Source organism: Phasianus colchicus, chromosome Z (genome assembly GCF_987193195.1).
Source record: "Phasianus colchicus chromosome Z, bPhaCol1.hap1.1, whole genome shotgun sequence".
NCBI lineage: Eukaryota > Metazoa > Chordata > Aves > Galliformes > Phasianidae > Phasianus > Phasianus colchicus.
Genome location: NC_143476.1, coordinates 89,268,078 through 89,289,092, shown reverse-complemented (window position 1 = coordinate 89,289,092; position 21,015 = coordinate 89,268,078). Strand labels below are relative to the sequence as shown.

General features: G+C 42.0%; 1 protein-coding gene across 8 annotated transcripts in view; it reads right to left on the bottom strand.

Moving 5' to 3' along the window:
* SETBP1 (SET binding protein 1) overlaps positions 1 to 21,015 on the bottom strand; it is a 269,520-nt gene that overhangs the window by 218,145 nt on the left and 30,360 nt on the right. For 7 of the 8 annotated variants that reach the window (XM_031597062.2, XM_090131235.1, XM_090131242.1 and 4 more), the window contains exon 3: positions 57 to 140. In XM_031597062.2, coding sequence (XP_031452922.2) covers positions 57 to 140 — 84 coding nt within the window. Of the gene's footprint in view, positions 1 to 56; positions 141 to 9,542; positions 9,745 to 21,015 lie in introns of those variants that run through there. The other variant, XM_090131236.1, reaches the window with a different exon arrangement.

The following is a 21,015-nucleotide window of genomic DNA, read 5'->3' as shown; positions in this document are numbered from 1 at the left end:
TCAAACATTAACACATTCTCTTATTTCTTCTCCAGTAAAAGTACATATCGACTGACCTGATCTGAGTCTTTCATTTGAGCATTTTTCCCTTTTCTGCAACCACAGCTCATGAGCAGTTTTGCATCTCCAATGACTTTTCCCTACAAGAGAAAAGGCAAAAAAAAAAAAATACCATTACAACCTGAAATCAAAGATTGAGTTGTTTGTATTTAAATCAAGAGACAGGGAAAGAGAGAGCATTAGCGAAACCTGTGGACTCATCTTTCATTGCTTTGAGATGCTCTTCCATGAAGAAGTAGCTCCCAAGCTACTAAGGAGACTTCTCCAGGGACCATCATTACCTCATTAGTGGAGTCACACAGGGGTACAAGGAAAACACAGTGTATGGAAAAATAACAGCGGGAATATGAACAAACCAAAGTGAAAAAGAACAGGTTATTTCAACCCAGTGCTACTTCAATCCAGGGATTTTCATACACGGACATGAGTAGGAACAAATCCATCACTCTCATGAAGTACAATTGCCAGGAGTGACTTGAGGTAAAGCTCCTTTGTCAGCACTCACATTCACCATTAACAAATTAGTACTAATTTGAATTTAGCATAACTAGATTCTGCAAAATACAGGCCTAAAGGCAGAACTTACCCACATTCAGACAACTGGTCCATATAACTAATACCAAATCCTTGCCAGGACTTCAACAGACCAACCTCACCCAACATCGCAGTCCTCTAGAATAAACTCTGCAGCAGCAAAAGTATGCTGGGTCCAATGGAGATTTCCAGAGGAACAACTTCCTCACTTTTCATTTGCCTACACAGCAGTTTTAAGCTGAGTTCAGCCAACTCCTTTTGATTGAGAACCCATCAGATTGACTGAGCAACTAGTTAACCTAGTTTTTTTCTAGGGATCATTTGAATCACTTTTGTTCTTTACCAAAGTTGTTTTTTTTTTTTTTTGCTTTTATCAGAACATGATAATCTCCAAATCTTTGCAAATCCCCATAGCAGAAAGGGGCGGGTATTCTAGGTTTGGTCACAATGCTGATTAAGTTCAAACAAAAACACAATTGAGATCCCAAGAACACATAATATTTATATACTTTCCCATAGATTCACACTTGGCCCTTTTTTTTTTTTTTTCTTTTTTTTCCAAAAACTTTCACTGTCTGCATCTGGAAAACAAATACTCTCAGCATCAGCTAAGCAAGAGTGGGAAAAATCTACTCATATGTAGCCATGGATAATCATAAGATTTCATCTGGATGTATTTGTTTGAAAAGAATACTGCAACATTAAGGCAGTTGATGAGTTTAGCCAAGTGGAAGTGCTCTAAACTAAATGATGAGGAAGAGAAAGGGAATGATTAAAAGGAATTGCAGCCATTGCTCACTGTCAGGGCACAGCAGAGAGCTGACCCTTGGTGGCAGGAATTACAAACAGGCCAATAAACTTCAGGTCACCTTGGGAGAGCTTGCAAGTTGCCAGGTGTCTCTCTTGGTGACCCCAGCATTTCACCAGTCTCAGGAAGACCCAATAATGTGCAAAAATTTTTCTTCCACCTTTTCTCTGCAAAAGAGACACTGAAACAGGGGGCACTGTAAAGGTCGTACCTACAACTTCAGTAACTCAATCTGTAATATCTTAAGTTCAAAAAAGTATTCCCCAGAAAGAGATGATTAAACTAAAAAGTAAAGTAATTGCATTAAGTTATTATGTTGGAAATGAGAGCACAAAGAACAGGGAGATGATCATATTCCTAAGCAAAGGTGACCTTCTAGATACCAAAAGTACATAAGGCAAGTTAGAGATACAAGAGGGCCTAGGGGAGAGCCCATATTTCCTAACAGATGGGCAAGACATCTCAGGGTGCCTATAGCAGTAACACACCTGTGTTTAGGCAACTGGATCCATACATCATTTGTGGTTGGCCACTTTATTTCAGTGCACACAGAAAGCCATTACCACACGATAAGAAGCTCCAGCACTTTGAACACCAAAAATCAAGGAAAAAGTTGATGTTTTACATCCTTCTCTGGCTTATAGGATGCAGTCCTAGACAAACAACCTCATAGCAAGCTACATCAATGTTCTTCTGTAAGGCTGGAAGTATCATAGAAGTGATGGCGAATCATAATCACATGGACAATCAAGAACAGAAAGAAGATATTAACCCAAAACTTGATTGCATTTTTTTCCTTGATAATGCAAGAATGCAAAGGTTATTCCATTCCTTTTAGAAAGTAAACAAAAATAATGCACTACTTGAATAATCTTATCTCCTTCCATTTCCAACTGCTGATGTACCTTTCTTAATGGGCATCACTCAATTAGCTAATGCCTTTAGCTTTTTAGGAAAGCTTTTTTATGAACTGATATTTAATTTGGGGATAGGTGTCTAACATTAGGCAGCCAAGTTGAAAGGCAAAGGAGGAAAAAAAAAAAAAAAAAGCATATGGACAACATTTGCAGCCAGTCGCAACTCCGTTTAAGAGCAGATGGAGGCCTTGTCATTCAGGGGTTTCCTCACATACACCAGGCAGTTCAGTGGGGATAGGGAAAGGGGCTTCTGTTTGGATGCTTCTGTCTGGAACCAGATTAGAAGAAAGCATGCTTGCCGCAGCACGTGCCTTGTGTTATATTAAACATGCATATGCAACTTCAGCTTTTATTCAGTGATCTGAAACAGAGCCCTCCAGGGTGCTAAGGGTCAGCGAGTTTTTGTTTGTTTATTTCTGTGTTAGTTTACAGTTTGTAGTGCCCTAGGAGTTTGTTAAGAAATTAAAACACCTCACCGGGTCTATCCTACCGTGGTTGTTGCCTCCTAATCTATCCCTCTCTTCTCCATCCAGCAGGACAGCCCTGCACTCTTGATGTTTGCAGGGGAAGGAAAAGAGCTTTGTCTTGACGGTGCTACAGACATTCGCTCTTAATTTACGAAACCTCATTCCATGTTTCATAGCCTTTTAATAACAGATTCGGGGAGGAGCACTGTGATCTTGGAAACTCACAGATGTATTACTATTAAGTGTTCCTATGCTTCTTGCCCTTGATGTGATGCTGTGGCTTAGAAGCAGGTAGGCACAATCATTTCCAGTAGAGGAGCTTGCTTTGGCTTCTGCTGGCTCCCACACATCAGACTTCCCCTTCCCAAGGCGAGGAGCAAGAAGGTTCCTTAGTGAGCACAGAAGAGGAAAGCAAAAGTGTCTCAATATTCTACTTGTTGTATCCCTGTCACTTGGTGAGTCCCACTGGGTTCACCAACTTCAACACACTGTGAGCTCCGGCAGTTGGCCAAAATTTGCAGGGGAAAAAAAAAAAAAAAAAAAGAGAGAGAGAGAGAAATAATAATAATTATAACCAGCTTAATTATCTCAGCTTCATGGGTGAGTGGTCACTAGTTTTAGAAACCTGTGGTCAAGAAACACTGAACCATGTCACCCAGAAGTCAAATGAGGGCCAGTCACAACTCCCTTCACGCCAGCAGATCCGGAGAGTGCACAAATCCCTGCAGCCGGGGCTGCCCCGGAGGCTGTGGCAAACACCAGCATCACTGCCATGCTCAGAGCTGCCAGCCCCATTTAGAAGAGTCAGACATGACGCACATGGCATTGGCAGGCCTCTGCTGAGCCGCCAGGCTCTGTGCTAGGGGAGAGCTGGCTGGGATTCATGGGAGGATTCTAGAGTCTCATTGAAGCCGGGGGGGTAGGGAGGGGGGAATGAATGAGAAGCAAAATTTGGTCACTGAGCTTCATGCAGCCATTCTGTTGTTTGCAGATGATGAGCGCTATTTCATTCAGGGGCTCATGGGCTCCTCACCCTATTACACAAACATCCAAAGTTGACCCTTCTGAGCGGTGGAACTCACCCAAAGCAGGTTTTTATGCACCCCAGGCTAACTCAAGCTGTATTAAGGTCTTCCTTCTGCTCTTCCAAATCTGTGGCCAGAGACAGCAGTACAAGGGGTGGCCTGGATCAGCAACTCTGTGCCACTCACCATGCTGCCACCACCACGTTTTTCTAGGCATTAATCTATTCAACTCTCATCAGCATTCCTCATGTTTGAGCAGCAGCCACTGAAAATACTGGCAATGCCCTCACCCCCAAGGCACTGGCACAGTCTTTCCCTCACACTTCCAAAGACCTTTGAGCAACAAAGTTGTGAACACTGCCAAAAGTGGGACAGTGCCAGCAGCTGCTGAGCACCTCCTTTGAAAGTCCAGGTACTCTGCACCTTCATCAGGCAGGGTCGGGCGCACAAACTATTTTGCTTCTTGCTTCCCTGATGCAAACTCAAGTTGGATGTAGCCCTGGGGACAGATTCCATTTCACCTTGGAAGGTCCCAGATCTGACCTTGGCTTTCAAATGTCTCATGCTCTCCCCATCTTTCCAGCTTTGAAATATCCTGCTAAGGAATGAGCATGGAGGTAAGCAATGCTGTCCTTCTCTGATTCCTTCTCCATCTTTTCAAATATCCCAACATTTCCAGCACAGGGAAGCACCTCTGCAATCACCTTGCCTGATATCCTGCAGAAGAAAGGTGAACAATCCAACCTGTTGCCATGCTGCTGAGACTCACAGCTACTTTTATTTGAAACCACTTCAATTTTGCACTATTTTAGACCACTAAGTAAAAAACATGGGAGAACGTGGTGGTTTTATTATGTATTTCTTTCCTATAGACACAGTTCATTCTTTGACCAAGAAAAGAAATTGTATAGCACCACAATGGTGAACCCTGGGAATAAAAAATAAAGGGGGGGCTGGGGAGCTTAAAAAAACATTGAAATGAACAGTATAATCAGTATTTATGGTTTTTATGCTGTTCTGCAGGGGTGACACACAAGTCTTGAGAAAATCATGCCCAAGTGCCTACAGAGGGACACTGTAGAGTGGGAGAGGAGAAGGGGGAAACTGAATCCAAGGTGGAGGCAAGCAGGAGTACAACAGACAGCTGGTGTTTGGGTGGTGGTAAATCACCCTGAAATGAGCCTCTTCCCTCAGCTCAATGAGGCCTAAACAACAAAGGAAGGCACAGCTTGCAGCCGGACAGCCTGCTAGCCAACCACAGACACACATGACAGCTTCATTCAGGAGCCCGGAGTCAATACAAAAGCTTCGAAATCAATCCGACATCCTGCGACCTCAAACAATGCACCAAATCTTCTCAGAATTGGAGCCCCAAATGAGGGGGAGCAGCATTCAAGGGAGATCAAACCACAGGGCTGGCATTGAAAGGGACTAAAAAGGAGAAGAATGTTCCCAGTTTATTAATGGTGGGGTCTGGCCGGCTGCATCCCAGCCGCCATAGGTTACGTTCATTAAAGGGCAGCACTTTGCTCGCATTATGCAGAGCCCAGAGAGTATGCGTGCCTGAGTGTGCCCCTCACTTTCCACAGATCAGGATGTGCCTTTCTGCTTAGCACTGTTGTCTTCATCAGAAATTCCTCCTGTGTGAACCACAACTGTGTTTTTTTCCCACTTGAGCAACTGTATGGGCACAGATGTGAGCACGCCCTCGCACATACGCATGCTCGCTCTCAGCCTTGAGCTGAAAAGCATAAAGAAACACAAGCAGGCTCTTTCCAAGAAGAAAGCCCTGCATTTCACATTTAAGCAAACCCCTTTCCCTCCTTTCAGAGCTTTCAGCTCTCACACACACAATCTACTACAAAAGACCAAAGCATTACGTGATGGTTGCTGCTACCGAAAGAGTTGATTGCTCCATAAACCCTTGCCTGCATCCAAAGCCATAAAGAACCTGGTCCACATCAGAGCCAAGCCCCAAAAAACAGAAATTTTAAGAAAGAAGGGCTTCACTCCCACGAGCTTCCCCCTCCGGATGGGATTGCCCCCTCTGGGGTAATTTCACCTGCAGCATCTGTCTTGCAGCACAGCATACAAACAGCACCCTCCCCCCATGCATGTGACACCAGCAACAAAAAGGCCAAGCAAATCCTTTTTATCAGCTTGCCTTTGAAGGCAGGTGGAAAAGTAGAATATAGACACATAGAAAAAAAAGAAAAGGATAAATACAATTTGCAAAAGTGCTGTTTGGATTTGCTTGTCCTAATTATCTCCTTTTCAGCTGCCACATCTTTGAAAGAGTCAGACCTTGCAAGTTTTCTCCTTCTCAGCTGCAGAACCCAATACGGAGAGTTTGCATTAGGAGGTCAGACTTGAAAAACACTTTTTTTTTTTATGCTGAAATGGGAGTAAATGAAGAGAAAGAGCTGAATTTTTCAAAGCTGTCTAAGGATTTTGATATGTATTTCCCACGTGTTTTCACTGGAGATGTGTCAAAGTCCAATCAACTTTGCTTTTAAAGTGTCACACTGATATTATATTCAGAATAGAGATGGCTGTGGAAGCTAGTAATATCCATCAAATTGGAGAAATTTAGGTGCACAGAAACCAAAAACAACAATATACATTCTGTAGGAATTAGCAATTTCAACACCTTTCATTCTGAGTAGTTGGAAATGTATTATGAAGACTCCATTAAAAAAAACAAAGAATAAAATCTAGGACAAAATGAAGTGATATTCAAACCCCAGGCAGGAAGACTGGAGTAGTCACCACCTGGTTTATCAACTGTAAGGCAAAAAAAGCCTCTCCAGTAACATTCATAGAAAGAGGAAAACTGCAGCCAGGTTGGGCATGTGCCCAAAGATGTGGTAGCTGAGTGGTAGGAAACCAAAGAGGGCTACAACAATTTATAGCAATACCAATGAAACAGAGTCTGCAGAGAGCAGGTGGAGAAAAATTCAAGGTTAAGTTTTACTGTGGGATAATAAGGCTGAAATCTTTCATTCTGTAGTGTGGTTTCTTCATGTTAAAATAGAAGATTTTCTTTCAAATATATAGTGAATCCAAACACAAGTTTTTTAAATGTCAAGAAAGCCAAGCTCTTATATCTGGATGACTTTTTTTTTTTTTTTTTTTTTTTCCTTGCATGCTCACTTTAAACTCTGCTATTTGAATAATTTAACAATCTATCTTAAATATTTCACCAATAAATCACAGGTTTGTGTTTCTATTTCATGTTACAACTAATCACTGGAGGAATGCCCAAGCTGGAAGTCAAAATTCTTCTCCACCAAGTCAGCCATGCATAATAATTTCTCTACAGACTCTCCAGTGAATTAAAACTTCTCTGCAGAACTCACATCATATAAAGAGTTCTTTGTACAGGAGAAGAGTGCAATGGTGATCTGGGACAGTCTGTATTCTGCCAACAGGGTTTGATATTTCCAGAGGTAATTGGTGTGTAGAGGTTCCCTCATCCCGCCAAGTGCAAGCTTGCAGCTCCCAGCTGAATCTCATCTACACAGAGCTGGGGTTCCACTCTTCTGCTGCAGATGATGGGAGCAGGTACCAAGAAACCCCAAATCCCACTGAGCATCAAAAGGAATAAATTTTTTTAAGTTTCTTCTGCAGTTGTAGTGGAAGTGTAGTTTTGGCAACCATGCTCCAATGCAGTTTTGGTGGAAAATAAGCATATTTGTAAAAACTATGAGAAATAGACCTACCCTCACCCAAACTCCCATAGTCCCCATTCACCAAAATGAATCCAGTAAACCTCACATAAATACAGTTTAGTGCAATTAAATCTAATTTTGTCCCTAAGCCACTGAGACACATTCAAAGCAAGACCTACTGTGGTCTCCCTCAGCAAAAGCCAAAATGCATGAACTGCAAAAAGAGATAGCAAGACGTTTGTGGCCAACATTTTGGAACCAAAAGGGAAAACAGAATGAAATGAACACAAGAAGAGGAGGGGAACAGCTGTAACTAAATCAATAATCTGCCTTTTTTATTTTTACTTTTGTATGCATCAATTTTTTATTTAGTGTTGTTAAAAAAGAAACAAACCTTAAAAAGTAATGCTTTTTCCTTCAGAGAAGTATGCAGTACATGATCTCGCATTCTTACATGGCAGTGTATGAGCAAAACACATAAACAAAAGTGGAGGCATGCACATTCGTGCATGCATACACAAACATATGCACAAATAAAAACCACAATGGGCAACATGACTCCTCTCCTGCAGCTGGAAGTACACCCTCCTGTCACACTTCCTAACAGCAGTGAGTTTGCCTGTGGGTAGGCAGTGAGATGGAAACTAGAGATGCATCCTCCTCCTCGTTTGAGGACAGAATCTCCATCTTTCCTGTTCATGTGCAGCTGACAAGGCTTCCTACACAAACTAACTTGGTAACTGTTTATTGCTTTGTGCCAGAAGTGTGGTCAGGGCTTCAGTCCTCTGCACACCACCTCCCTCAGCTGAGCTGCTTCATCTCAAAAAGGTTCACCTTCCTCCTGTTCCTCCTCTCCAAGGTGCACTTTTCCTCCTGTCTGGCTTTTGTAACTTATCTCCCTGCTAGCAACTTCCCAACAGGAGCTGAAATTAAACAGGCTGCCCATATGCCACGAATCACTTGTTGTCTGTTCCCCTCACTGCCATCTGGCCTATTTGCTCAGCCAAAGGGGGAAAAAAGTAGTTGGGGAGGGGGGCTAGGAAGAAGAAGAAGAGGGATGAAGCCAGACACAATGAGGATGAGGAGGGATGTGATGATGCTGTCTCTCGCATCTGCTCCTTGGCCAGACTCCCAGATAGATCAGTAATAGAGAGCAGCAAAACCAGCGACAATTAACCCAAACACACTCCTGTTTATTTAACCTGTTCAGAGGGATTAGACCATGTGCTGCTCCCCTGACAAGAAGGCATGGTGTTCCAGCAAGGAGCTTCCCACTGAGAAACCTCCAGCCAGAAGAAGCAAACAGAGATCTCTCCAGGACAGTGATATAGAAAATGTACAGACTGCAGAGAGTGCAAAAGCTGTGTTGCCCATCTCAGGTTTTCCTTAACTCTCCATTTTTTCTGTACAGCTCCTCAAGAAGATGAGCAAAGACGTGACTGTGTATACAGGAAGGGGCAGATCTGCTCTGGTTTTAATGCATACTAGTTTCTAAAGCTCTTAACCCTAAAAAAGCGGGGGGGGTGGGGTGGGGGGAATCAAAAAGGAAAAAGCAGAATGAATCTGAAACGTCTGATTATTTCCATGTTGCTCTCCTAAACACAAGCAGGTTTTAAGCCCTAAGAATTTCTGAGCATAAACATAGCTCATTATTTCAGAAGGAAGGAAAATAAATGAAAAAGCTCAAGAAACTTCAGAGCCATCGCTAACAATTTGTGCCAGGTTAGGAAGAAAGTCTGTGAGCACAGCTGTAGAAATATTAGAAGTTTTTTGTTCTTCAAGCTAAAACGAAAACCTCAGAACTAAAAAGAACAACAGCAAAAAAAAAAAAAAAAAAAGAAATAAAAACCTTGGAAAATAATTTAAATGAAAACTACAAAGCTATTTACTCGGCAAAATTAAAAAGGGGCAAGAAAACTGCATTTGCAACACCTTTTACTGCTTATTTTTCTTAATTTGCAGTGACACATTGCTTACACTTGAAAAGGCTGGTGCACGTGGTGATAAGGAATTTAATTGCATTCCAGTCCTTTTACCCAGTTGCATATGTATTTACCTACCAGAAACAGAAGCAGAATTCAGCTTGTGTTTGTCTGCAGAGTGCAGATTGCGGGTAGCGGAGAAGTGTGTGTGCGAAAACACATGCCTCTCACTGAGATAGGTATCAAAAGCCATACGCCGGGTTCATCTCAAGGCAGACACCGCTGAGCCATGAGATGACAATAATTACCACTAGAGCTCCATGAGATCATGGCAGGGAAGCCCCTGCAGGGAGAGACAAACAGGGAGAAAGAACAGACCTCCCCTTTGTGATGCAGCAGGTCTTGCACGTGGGCATAGAGAAACCCAGGTGCTTCCCAGAGGGGAAGGTGTTCATGCAGAAACCATCAGGGAAGGAGCTCTTCCATTAATGGTATGTCTACACCTGAGTCCTCCTAAAACACAGAAGAGAAGGGGTAATCCCTCTTGCTGGTGATGTCTTCTGATTCACACATATGTTTTCACATTGACTCTGCAGCAGAGCAGGGTGAGTTTTTTCCAAGTGTGATCATTACTCTGCAACCATTGTGGTTTTGGAAATGAGGAGCTGTTTTGTGAATGAAAAATACTTTGTGATAGCAGAAACAGAAAGGAGAAAACTGCCTAAAGCTGAAACACAGCAGCATTTCTGCCTTCAGTACTGCTGTGGCTGCTTTGCAGCAAGGCCTCCAGCTTTGGGAACCAATCTGCTAGAAGCAGCAATAGCAGTGACTGTCAGAGAGAAAGTCTGCTCCCACTCAGGAGTTGAATTCCACCACAGGTTTTGGCTGACACCACCAGCTGATCCACACCTTGCTCTTGTGGTTTATGACCTCACCACGACACACCTCCATGGAGTAATTCCCTTGTACCTTACTGTAGACCATCCATTATCCACCACCTAATTTTTCCACGGTGTGGCTGCAACGGAAGTGTTTCCTACAGCTGAACATTTGTGTTCCCAAGAGTTGACACTACTGAGTCAAGTTCCTCATCTTTATACTAGGTGTTACTACAGGGGAAGGTGGTCCCGTGAGCAGGAAAGCACACAGAGACAGAAATCAGTCTAACTCCTCTGCGTTGATTTTCTTTGAAACATAAGGATACATGACTGTCTCTCATTATTCTGCAGAAATAGGATAGAAAGAAAGGAAAGGAGAATGGTGTCTAACACAATCTGTCCTATACAATGTTAAATCAGAATTCCCAAGATAGGAATAACAATGAACTGAAATAAAATCTGCAATAAAATGCTGCTGAGAGCCATATGCAAAAGTGGGAAGAGCTGAAGAGAAGAAGGGAGGGTTTTTTGCATGTTGTTTGGTTCTTGTTTTGAGACATGAGAGTAATTGGCACTGAGCTAATGGCATCCAAGCTGACATGTGAACACTGGGCCCATTATGGGCTGCCAGCTTCTCAGAAAACCAACAGATTCATCCTGTGAAGAGAATAAGGATGCTCCCGATTCTGCAACTGGCAACGAAAGCCCTGGGAGGTGCTAGAAGGTTCCCACTAACAGGTAACAACTTTCATATCTGCTCTAGCAGCTTCTGACCACCAAGATACAGCAGAAGAATATCTTTTCACATTCTTAGTCTGCACACAGAGGCTCCAAAATATTTTGTATCTGCATATTGCATTGTTAAGACACAATCCACTCATTACTATATTACTGGTGTTGCATTGAATTCCACCTCAAGTTTTGGCTGACATCCCCTGCTGATCCACACTCTGCTTGTGTGGTTTATTACCTTACCACAAAGCACCTCTCTGGAGTTGTTCTCTTGTTCCTTACTGTAGATCCATTATCCTCCACCTAATTTTGAGGCTCTACACTTTTTTTCCACCTGCAAGAATTTTGTATTTGGTAAGTCCCTTTAAGTCTCTGTGATACTAACCCTTTGCCCATGTTTAAGAGCGAAAATCTTTTTATTATAAGACTTATCTCTCCAATTAGACTAAAATAAGTATATCAGATCAGCAATTTCAGAACCATCCTGTAGACTTCAGGTGTCCAAATGAGACTCACTGGTTTACTCCAACGAACCATTAGACCTTGAAAAGCTCTGCTATCCAAACATTGGACAAATCCAGACATCCTCAATCCATCAAGAGCTGGGTCATTCAAACTCCACCAGGAACTATTACACAGTTACTAACAGTGAAACTTAGAGGGCCCACCAAGGCCACGCAAAAACAAAGGATTCTGATCTTTGAAGAAGAGCTGTCTCAGTGCTGTATCAGGCCTAGACATGCTGGGAGAACTATTGATGAGAACTATTGATGCTGTGGCCAAGGAAACCCAATCACATCGCCAGTCTGAAGCAGGAAAGATGTGAGAGCAGCTTTAAGATTTGAGACCCTCCACCCTGATAGTTCCCCATCTCACTGCTACCAACCCATCAAGTTCTTGGCAACCACACTTATCAGAGCCAGCAGAGTTCATTTTACACACTCAAGGGAATTGAAGGTCCTTTGTCTTTCCCAAATACTCTTATAAATTGTTTTAGTATCCAGTTAGGAAATTCAGATGAAAACAAGAAACTACAAGGTGTCGAGTCACAGTAGAACACAAATACAATAGCTGAGATGGCCAGCCAGGATCTTTGCCTCCACTCCAGCAGTAAACAAAATCTGTAGGGTTTTCTCTTTGTTTCATGTGTCTGCAAGAGCTGAATGTAAAGATACCATAATGGCGTCAGTGATAGAAAATCATTGGCCACTCTGAGGCAAATACAGCCCCCAAACCATTTTATTTTCATATGAATCCTGTGAAACCACAGATTTCCATGTACACTTCCAAAGCCTGAAAAACACTGCATTTTTTGCACTTTTTCTTTTTCACATATAATGACACTTTTGATGTAGACAGGGATGCTTTTTTTTTTTTCCCCCAAGCAAAATTCGAGGGTGATCTTTCCAACAGAACTTTAACAGATTTTTCCTTTGCTTCAAATTCCTACCCATGTTACTTCACCATATTTTCAACATGCGTTCACCTATAAGAGAACACCATATTTGACTCAGTTGTAAAAAGTAAAGTCATGGGAGAAGAATAAACTATATCTACAATTTCTAAAATATTCCAGATAAGTCCTGTATGAAGAAGGAATGGTAAGTCATTATTTCAGCTACAAAAGGCTACAGAAATGGGGAAGCAATTGAGTTAGTAATACTACAATGTAGATAGCCCTTACTGTAAAGCACAGTCCTTTTGGCCCCAGATGTTAGAAAGACAATTTATTTGAACTGCTATCATCTCTTCCACCCACAATCATTAGGGAAGATAAAAATCAAGGTCTGGGCTGCTGAGTCAGTTTACAAACACCCTAACAAGACATTTATCCGGATTTGTTTTCAGTCACTTCTTCACTGAAACTCTGTGTCATGGGACTGGCAGCAGGATCTGTTAACCTCTTAGTGAGAAATAAGCCACTGAGAATGAGACAGCATGCATGACAAGGAGGGGGTGGGAAGGGGGGGGGGGCGGGATTTCCTTTGTAGACTGGCTGAATTTCAAAACTTCTGGTCAGAGTCTGGTTCTTCTCAATACACAGTCCTAAGCAATTGTGTAAAAGAGACTGGAGATCACTGAACTATATGAAAAAGACTCTGTAGATACCACTAACCTGGAAATTGTGAAATTTAAGCTTTTTGAAACAGCAGTGTAGCATGTATATAACCCCTAAAAAACTCAGCTAACATATCCAAGACTCAGTTTCTCTTGAAAACCAATTTCCAAAGCAGTTCAGCTCTTCTCACCACAAAGCTCTAATAAAAGACGCTGGTATTACAGGTATAATTTTAGAAGCTAAAAGCGTTGAGTGGGCCAGACTCACTAATCTCCTGAGAGAAGCTCTTTTCTTTCTGCCGCATGAAGAAGTATGATTCTTCACATTGGGTTTAGTTCAAGCTTCAGATCGTCACAGATGAAGGCACCTTGGTAAAGCTCAGACTTTCCATTTCTCTTTGGCTTCTTCAAGTCTTCTTTCTTAGTTTCGATTTTTATTTCCTGTTTCCTCTCCCCCTTTTCATTTTTTGGGCTTCACATTCAAACAAAAACCAAAAGCATAACTGACTCAATATCTTTTGTATTCTTTAGTTTTGACTTGAAATCAGAGCAGGCCACACAAAATGAAACAAGACATCATTTTGGGATTCAAAGTGACTGTAGACCTTAGAAACTCCTTTTTCACAGAAGATGACTTGTGCTGTCATATTTGTGATTTGCAGGGAGGGGAACAAAAACAGAGAAAATTTCATTCTTCATATTTTAATTCTAAACATAAAACACATGTTTCCAGTTCCATGGTCTGCATGCTAGATACACGTGGGTATTGAGGTCCGAGACTCTTCTTGCAAATGTAACACAACACAAGTTGTGAAATGAAATAAAGACTTCCTCACTTTTGGAGGTGAGCGGGGATCCATGTCTGGGAACCATGACCATTGCTGCAAAATGTGGTTTTGTACTGTTATTGGATCTGCTACCCTCTAAATATCCCCAATTAAAAAAATAATGATGTAGATTTTTTGGCTTCTTTTCTTTTCCTTTCTTTTCTCCTTTTTTTTTTTCCTTTTTTTCTTTTCTTTTCCTTTCTGTTCCTTTCTTTCCTTTCTTTTCTTTTTCCTTTTCCTTTCTTTTCTTTTTTCTCCTTTCCTTTTCTTTTTTTCTTCTTTCTTTCTTCTCCTCTCCTCCTTTTTTATTTTACCTGAGCATAGTTGAATTCTCATCTTCTCATTCAGTGTTTTTTCCCCCTGCTCTTTAGCAATTACAACTAGAGCCATTAAAGCTCTCTTACTCCCTACTCCACAAGGAGAGCAGAGGAGTGCTCACATTTCTCTTAATCTCAGCACCTGGGGATTATTCCCTGTATCCTGCAATTTTGACCTCTCTTCCTTTTAGTGCCACTTGCACTTAGAAAGAAAAATTTAGTCCCAGGAGAGTATACAGGATGTTTTACATCACGGGACAACACTTTCAGCACTTTGTTTGAGGGCTGAAAAAGGAGGCAAAACAATCACCTGCTTGAGTGAGCTCTTTGGATGAGGCAAACAAGTGACACTTTGTTCTCACTTGTGCAACCCAGGCAGCAATGGAGAGGGGTACAGGAAGGTCAAGACAGATCCGTGATTTAAAGGCAGAAGGATGGTTTTGTGACTGAGTGAACCAGGGCTTCACTCTCAGCTCTTGTTGACAGAAAGTTTTATGCAGAGGGAGGGTTTTAGTGCCTCAGTTTCCCCACTCTAAGTTGGTGAACATGCTTCTACTCTCATCACAAAGTTCCTATTGAAGAAATCCCAAAAGTAGTCACAAATTTGTGGTGCTAAGCATCCAGCATGCCAGACACTTTGCAGATGTGTAGCTGTAAATGTCTCTTTTCCCAGAAGTAGGGTTATCCATACCCCAAATCCAAGAAAAAGCCACCAGAAGGGAATCCTAGCAGACCTCAGCATACTCCACTTGATGATGATCCATGAAGCAAAGCAAGCTCTCTCTCAATTTACTTAACCACAGACAACTTTTGGACCTACTGATGAATGCTAACATCTGTTACCAAGACCATACTGACTATTAAAATAAAAGAAAAAGCTTCTGAAATTCTCTTGGGTATCTTTAAGGAGCATGAGCCTTTGAGGGTCCAAATGCAGCATAGCTTGCTGGCCACAAATACAATACAGCCTTGCCAAAAGCCTTCTTCCTCCAGTGTAGCTTGTATTGGCATCTGTGGCACTCTCCAAAAAAATGTTTTATAAGCTCATCTCTGAATTTTATGACACAGTCATATAGAATGAAATGTAAACTCTTCCTGCCCTCACGCTGCCTCTTGGCTCAAAGAACTACTCCTTTTTACATCTTCCTCTCCTTTCTGCTTATCTCCTTAACTAACCACAGATTTCTAAGTAAAGGAAATTACATTAATTGGAACCTTCTCAGGGCTTTATCAGTTTCAGCAGTATTGGGGAAATGGCGAGGCAGAAGGTTAGGGCAACTGGTTGACAATCATTAAATCACCCCTTGGAGAAAAATATCAGGGTATGAGAGTCAAGCAGAGTATCTGTGGTCACATCAGGCCATGGAATTCCCTGGATGGAATTCCTTTCTCCCAAAGACTCCAAGCAAGAGAGACCATAGCACTGAGCTGAAGGAGGTACAGCTGATCTGTGTGTGACACACTGGACAAACAAAGTTTCTCTCTTTGCTTGGGCTCAGCTTCCTGTTGCAGTGATGTGCTGACTGCAACGTACTTTCACAATGACTGTGATGCTTGCTCTTATGTGCGCAGGCGTCATGCATCAGCCTCACTGCTAACAGCAAAGCAGAGGTGAGTGCATCTCCATGAGCACATATTCGGACTTCAAACCTGTGTAAGCGATAGCTAAAATTGATGCCATCAGCCTCACCTATGAGAAAAACACAATCGAGGGATACAGACATCACAAATTTCCTTTGGTTCCAAATGACCTCCTAGGGGAAATGATGCTTCCATTCTCTTTCTCCCTTCATGATCTTACTTCAGATTTGTAAAGCCATTCAAGAATGTTTTATCACTCTGTCCTGAAATTTATCCACTCTAAGAGTGGGTGTACTCAAATACTGAGAAATTGTCATAATTGACATGCGGTTAGATCTCATCCAAATTGTCCACTGAAGCAACTCATTTACCTCCTGACCAACAGATGATAGCTGGATCCTCACAATGTCTTTTTTTTTTTTTTTTTTTTTTTTACACAGGCATCTCTAAAGCTAATGTTGTAAGCAGTATAAGCCATGCAAGAAGCTAGACAATGAAGTTTTATCTGACAGCAAAGAATACATCAGCAAGTGGTCAAATTCTGTGCAGAAAACGTTTAGAGTTCACAGAATCAGTACTTTGACATTGTAGCAACATGGGAAAAATGACCAAGCAAACTGCAAGCCCCAAGCTCCAGGGACTTCCACAAGCAGAATTGAAAAGTTTTTGGAAACAGGTTCAGCTGGAGCGGTGTGTCAGCAATTGTCCTCCCGTATGGACCAGCTGGCTGACGTTCCCAGAGTCTCGTTTTGCAGTCTGACTGAACACCACTCAAAATATTTTCTCAATTAGAGGAGAAAACAGGAATTTGCCACTTGTCTGCCTCTATTCTGTTGCCTGTCAGCATTCAGCAAATATTTCAATCGCAGCCCTTTGCATGCTGCTAGCCCCGCTCATTTAACCTTTGGCCCTTCCCTAGGCTAATCCATCGGCCCTTACCTTCCAAACTTTACAGCCGAGGGCTGACTTCAGGACAAGCCTGTGGGGAGGGAAGGATGAAAGGGGGGGATAACTTATTACAGGCACCAATATTGCCATGTGTTAGGGGGGAGGGGAGGAGGAGATAATACAAATCTCTGTTGGCATCTGGGATTTGTGCTTCCACCTCTAAGAGAAAATGAGGAAAAGTAACACATTAAAAAAAAAAAAAAAGAGAGAGAGAAAAAGGAAGAGAGTCTCCCTTCATCTTAGCTCTCCTCCGCACAGCTTATAGCATCTCAAGGAAGGTATCTCATCATCTCCAGAGCTTTTGCTCTGCTTTTCCCGCCTCAACAGCTCTTCTCCCCATCTCGTGTGTCACCTAGATTAGTAGCTAACAATCCCTCTGTCAAAAGCTCATGTGATGAAAATAATGCCCAGAGCGCAGCCTGTCAGCCTCAGAAGCGCCTGCTCAACTCTGACAGAGGATCTACGGACGGCCCAGAAACTCCATGACGGCCCCCACACCCCAAGCACCTCAAGCTCTCCAGGGGCTGCACCCAGCCGTCTGCTCTATGAGAAACCGCTGACCCTTCTGTCACGTGGGTGCTTTAATTGTTCACGTCGGTATTTTGTTTCTCCCTGCTATAGACAGTTTGCTGTCTGTTATCTGTCTTTCATACGTAATTAATTGTGTTGTCTCCCAGCTCATTAGAAACAAACCTCTCGCTTCTCCCTCTCCCTCGGCCAAGTCACAGTGTGCATTATTTAGGTTAAATCATGTTTAAACAACTACTTAAATAGTAGGTCGAGTTTGCCTTTTGTCTAGGCTGAGGCTGTAGCTTGGCTCCATTCTCAATGTGCCAGACCAGGAAAGCCCTTATCACTGGAAGCTCCCAAAGGGAAACCTCACAAGGGCAAGGCAGCTCTGTCTGCAATGAGCAGAAGGTTGAGGCAGTGGGTAGCAGGAGTGAGCTGCCAAACTATAATGAGGCAGGCCCAGAAGTCATTGCTGCAGAGCAAAAGCCTGCAAAGTGAATGTTTGCTGTCTAGCTTAAGATAACTGCAAAGTTGAGGTGAGTTTGAGGTTTCTTTGGTGTTTTTGTTTGTTTGTTTGTTTTTTCCTTCCCTTGTATCTTTAGCCACTGAAATAAATTTTAAGTGACATCATTCCACATATCTTGTACCATTCACTATAATCTTGGTAGTGGTACCTACACAGACCTCTCCTGCAGCTGGCAGGTTGCAACACAACTGGAAGACCTCAAAACTTTCACTCTTTTAATTTCACAATTAAAAATGAAATGAAAGTTTCCGAAGTGGGTTTCCTCAGTGCATTGGTTAAAAAAAAAAAAAAAAAAAAAAAAAGATTGAGGATGTGGGGATATAGGTTCAAGCAACCTAAAAACCAGCATGAATCATCACCATGAACTCAAAATTTGAACCAAAATGTTGTCAAGGGTCAGGGTAGTTCAGTTAAGCCTGAAAAGTTCATTTGCTTACACATCTATGCTTCCTGGGCAAAAGCTTAAAATCCTTATAGAGCCTTTTCCTGTGCAAAAACATCTCTAATATCAGCTGATGCAAAGATTTGAGGATTTAAGTAATCTTCTTCTAGTTGGAAACAACGACTGACAGAATGAACATGAGAAAGCTTGTTTCCTCGAGATTTCCAGCTTAGCTTAAGAGATTTAATCAATTGGATGAGATTCGGGTGAATCACCTGAACTTTTGAATACTGACTCCAGCCAAGACCTCCCATCTTCTTTATATTTGCCCATCCCCACTGATAGATCTGGGCTAGCCAGGCATTTTAACTGATTGGACCAGGCTCAGTTTTGCTGGAGTGCCTGCACAAAGGTTGTGAAGGGCTTTGGTGAAGGCTTCCACATGAAAAGCTCTGCAGACATATCCAGCGGTCTTATATTAAGCTAAATTACTGCTTGGGAAAACTACTTATACAAGGAATGTAAGACAATGAAGTTCCCTCTTCTCAATGAATCTGAGCAGAAATGATGAGAACAAAAGCCTTTAACGCTGCCTAAGACCAATGAATCTCAGCAGTGACATGCGAAGACCATAAAGAAACAGGGTATAGTTCAGTTTTCAAGTCTGTCTGCTACCAGATCTCTCCACCAAATGGCTTTTAAGATCATGGAGGCCACAAGCCTACATCATGCAAGTCACTAAATTTGCTTTTATCAAAGATCCTCAATGTAAACTTGTTGGTTAGGCTTGATGCAGATGCCAATCTATCAGGAAAAGTAGGTTATCAAGATGAACCCACCAAAATGGTAGTTGTTCTCCCCATTCTCTACTCAAATTTCTCTCCTAATGCAGTGTTAGGAGGAGGCAGTCCCCCTTTCATCTATTCCCAAATACACAGAGACAGTAACAAGATGTCCGCCATTTAGTTTGTCAGAAACATACACAGCTTTTAGAGGATGCTGTATTATTAATAATAAATGCTTAAAAAAAAAAAAAAAAAAAAAAAAAAGTTGACAAGGAAGAGGGAAAGGAAGGAAGAAAGAAAAGCATACACAAGTGGGGGGAGGGAAGGAAAAAGGACAACAATCTAAGACTTTCAATGGGAATGTCCAAAAATAACACAAACAGGATCTCCCTGCCATCTGCTCCGATCCTCTCTGAATGGCTTTCAAAGCAAAAAGCCTTGCCAAAACCTGACAAACAAAGCACCAAGCATAAGTTTTAATGGAATACCAATACTGTGTTCCCCTCCACCCCCTACTTTTGCTACATATACACACACCTTCCACACCCCTCCAGTTGCCAAATAAATGACACTACGCAAAAAAAATTTGCTTTGGTTACAAAGCTGAATAAACAAGGAATAATTTTGCAAGTGCTCCCATATGTCTCTTCTTCTCTGCTTACAATGGACACTAATAAGATTTGCCATAACTAATTCATTCTTTCACACCATTATTCTTTATCTTTAAATAAATAAATAAATTCTCTTATCCCTTGTGCATTTTTATGAACTTTCAGACAGCTGAAACACAAGCATTTCAACAGCAATACCTAGCCATCACAAAGCAGATACTTGCAACTTAGTTTAGACTGGTCAAGGGGGTTTAAAGGGGAGTTTTGCTGGAGTTAAAGGATTAGAAAAGTGTTTGTTACTTTTTTCTTTGATTTTCCATTCTCATTAAAAAATAAATAAGAGAGAAGTCAAATGAGACTGAGGGGGAATAGGAAAACGTAGGAAAGCTATAATCTCAATACATTGTTGTGTTAGTGCACATAAAAGTTTGAAGTTTTTACTCCAAAGGCAGTGTGCTAGTAAATACCAAGCAGAAAGTTAAATTCAAAAAACAGCAGTTTTCCTATGCTTCTTCACCTCATCCTAGCTACACAGAGCAAACTCAAAGCAAACACACAGCAACAGCATCCAAGGAATCGGTTCAGCCTTCCGACTGAGTGATATGAGTTTAGTCCTCTGTGGAGACACCAATTACACACAGCTCTGAGATGCAAAGATCTCAGCACAAAAGGCAGAAATTGGCTATATTGCTTCTCGTGCTGTTTTGTTTAAAAGTGATACACATTTCTCTTGACAAACCTGAAAAATAGAAAGTGCTTAAGTTCACACTTTTGTTGCATTTTGTTCCATCTGCTGTTGAGATATTTTTATGTACCAAAGGCACACCTTTAGAAGTGCTGATTGTCTTGCTCTTTATGCATATATATATATATATATATATATATATATATATAATTTATTTTAATAAAAAACATCTGAGGTCTAAATTAGTTGAACAAGCAGAAGTGCTTTCCCTCTCTCTACCCCCCTCTACCAATACCCCCAATGCCGGATCTGCCCCTCCTCCTGCAGCACACAAATGGCCTGACACTAGACAGGATGGAGGGTAAGTTCCCAATTACACTTTATTTTATTAACAGGGGACCATGACCCCCATAACAGCAGGAAAGGGGATGGGGAAGGTGGAGGGATAGAGGATGCTGGTTCCTTCACACTGCCTGAAATTAGGAGCAGAGGTTGCACCACCTGCCAGAAATAATCTGACGTGGAGCAAGCTTTCATCCACCTGTCAGCCCTCCCTGTGTTCCTGGGATGTGACCCCACAGTAACACCCTGTTTTGGAGGGGAGACCCTCAGGGCACCCAGTTGTTCCTTGCAGTCCATCGATGGCGACAGCTGAGCAGCAGTAGGAGCCTGATGGATACACCAAGCTGCCAGAGTTGGCACATTAAATTGGAACTGCAGAAGGTAGATCTCCTTCTGCCACGGCCCTGGGCCAGGCACCTCTGTCTGCCT